The sequence below is a fragment of the Nicotiana sylvestris genome, chromosome 6 (assembly GCF_000393655.2).
Source record: "Nicotiana sylvestris chromosome 6, ASM39365v2, whole genome shotgun sequence".
NCBI lineage: Eukaryota > Viridiplantae > Streptophyta > Magnoliopsida > Solanales > Solanaceae > Nicotiana > Nicotiana sylvestris.
This window is the reverse complement of record NC_091062.1, coordinates 125,362,695-125,364,617: the sequence shown is the minus strand read 5'-3', so window position 1 is coordinate 125,364,617 and position 1,923 is coordinate 125,362,695. Positions and strand designations below refer to the sequence as shown.

At 32.9% G+C, this 1,923-nt stretch overlaps 1 protein-coding gene across 1 annotated transcript; it reads right to left on the bottom strand.

The window, feature by feature from the left end:
* Positions 1 to 243: 243 nt before the first annotated feature.
* On the bottom strand, positions 244 to 1,620 carry LOC104215749 (uncharacterized). The gene has a single exon (XM_009765637.2). The coding sequence runs from the start codon at positions 1,390 to 1,392 to the stop codon at positions 487 to 489; it is 906 nt and encodes a 301-aa protein (XP_009763939.1). The 5' UTR covers positions 1,393 to 1,620; the 3' UTR covers positions 244 to 486.
* Between the last annotated feature and the right edge of the window lie 303 nt (positions 1,621 to 1,923).

Genomic DNA, 1,923 nt, shown 5'->3' with positions numbered 1-1,923 from the left:
TCTCTATTCTTGCGAGCATGAATTAGTTAACTTGTATAGATTTATAGACAGAAAGATTGAAACAGTGAAAAGTACAGACAACAGTCCTCCAAATCGACAAGTACAATGTAAGATTTAGTCATAGTTTGTCTTCCCCTTTTACAGCCTTTTATCTGCAAATCCACTTTGAAAAACTCAAAAATAAAAGTCAAATCTCTATCTGCACATCCCACATCCACATTGAAAACCCAAGAAAAAGAAAGGTTAAATAACAATCTGTTTATATTTCTTGTCACTCATACCCACAACGTAACAATATACAATGTCAAATCTGAATTTCCTCAAGTTATTGCCCCTCTATCAAGATCAAAAGATATTTCCTTTAATGAGGGATGAAGTTTAAAGTGAGAGAAATTCACATGAATATTAAAGAAGAAATTAAACCCCAAAATTGGGTTCCAGTAAAAAAACAGAAAATGAAAAAAAAAAAAAAAAACTCAACTTTTTTTATGTGGTCTTAGAGGCATAGATCAACAATGAAAACTCAACTTTATCTTGATCTTTGTGCAGCAATTTGTCTTTATCATCTAACCACAATCTGCTATCCATTCCACTTCTTGTCCTAAACATAAAAAGTGCACAACCAGATGTTGGATTAAAGAACCAATCATGAACATCCCACATTAGATCAACCAACAATCCATCCATAAAAATACTCTGATTTCCCCTGAAATTCCATTGTAGCCTTTTAACTCTAATCACCATCTTCTTATCAATATAAACTGATAAAACAGGGTGCTTTAGACCTTCATTTTCGCCGCTACAACGAATTAATATGTCATGACTTGTGCCATTGTCACAAAATTGAGCCTTTGTTGAATAAAGGGTATTGCCTGAAAAATGTTCTTTTCTTGAAACCAATGAGAATTTGGCCATTGGAGTTCCATTTTTCAACTTTCTTAGTGAAGCTTCTCCAGCCATGTCACCAAGAATAAGACCAAGTTGTGAATCAACTTTGACTAGTAAATAATAACCATCAATTGGTTCAGGACCTGATAAATACCTAGCTGCACATAAATCCCAGAAAATTTCAACCTTGAAATGATCCAAATCCAGTGATTTACTTCCCTTTTTCTTCCTAAAAAGACGCGAATTCGTGTTGAGTTTGAAGACATTTGAAGGATCATCACCAAAATGTACACTTAGCCCTTGTGTTATATTTGTTTTGGACCATGAAACTGTGATCAAGACCTGTTTTTTATTGGAGAGAGTGACTTTGTACAAACAAGTGACAGTGTTTTGAATTGAAGGAATCAAAGAAGGAGGAATACAAGCAGAGTTTGAGTAACTAGAACAAGAAGTATCAGAAACTTGTACAGCATATTCATTGAAACAAGAAGCAAAGTCTCTCATTTCTTGAAAAAATGAAAAGGGATCTCAAGAAATGAGGGGTTGCGTGTGCTAAAAAAAAATTTAGTAGGAAGAAATAAAGGGAGATTTGGAAGGACTTGTTTTGGAATTATTCTAATTGAGAAATTTCAGAGGAAGATGGAACTATAAATCCACTTTCCTGACAGCCCATGTAAGATACTTATTAAATATGATTTTCTCTCACCTTAAAATTTGCAACTCAGGAGAAGGGAAAGAATACAAAGAACTCTAAGACAAAACCTTTCCAAGTACTATTTCTTTATTCTCTTGCCACTTCATCTGAGATACTAGTACTAAAAAAATAACATAAAACATTACTGTATAATTAAACGACAATTAATAATAAAGTCATTAAGATGGGTCAAGAGTAAAAGTGGAAATGTAGTAGAAGTTGCATATTAGTAGCCTAATCAATTTTTTTTATTCAGTTTCTTGTAATTTTAGGATTCATGATTGACTATTACACAAAAAGCAATAAATTTTCAGTTTCGTGAACATTAACTGTGTGCAGTA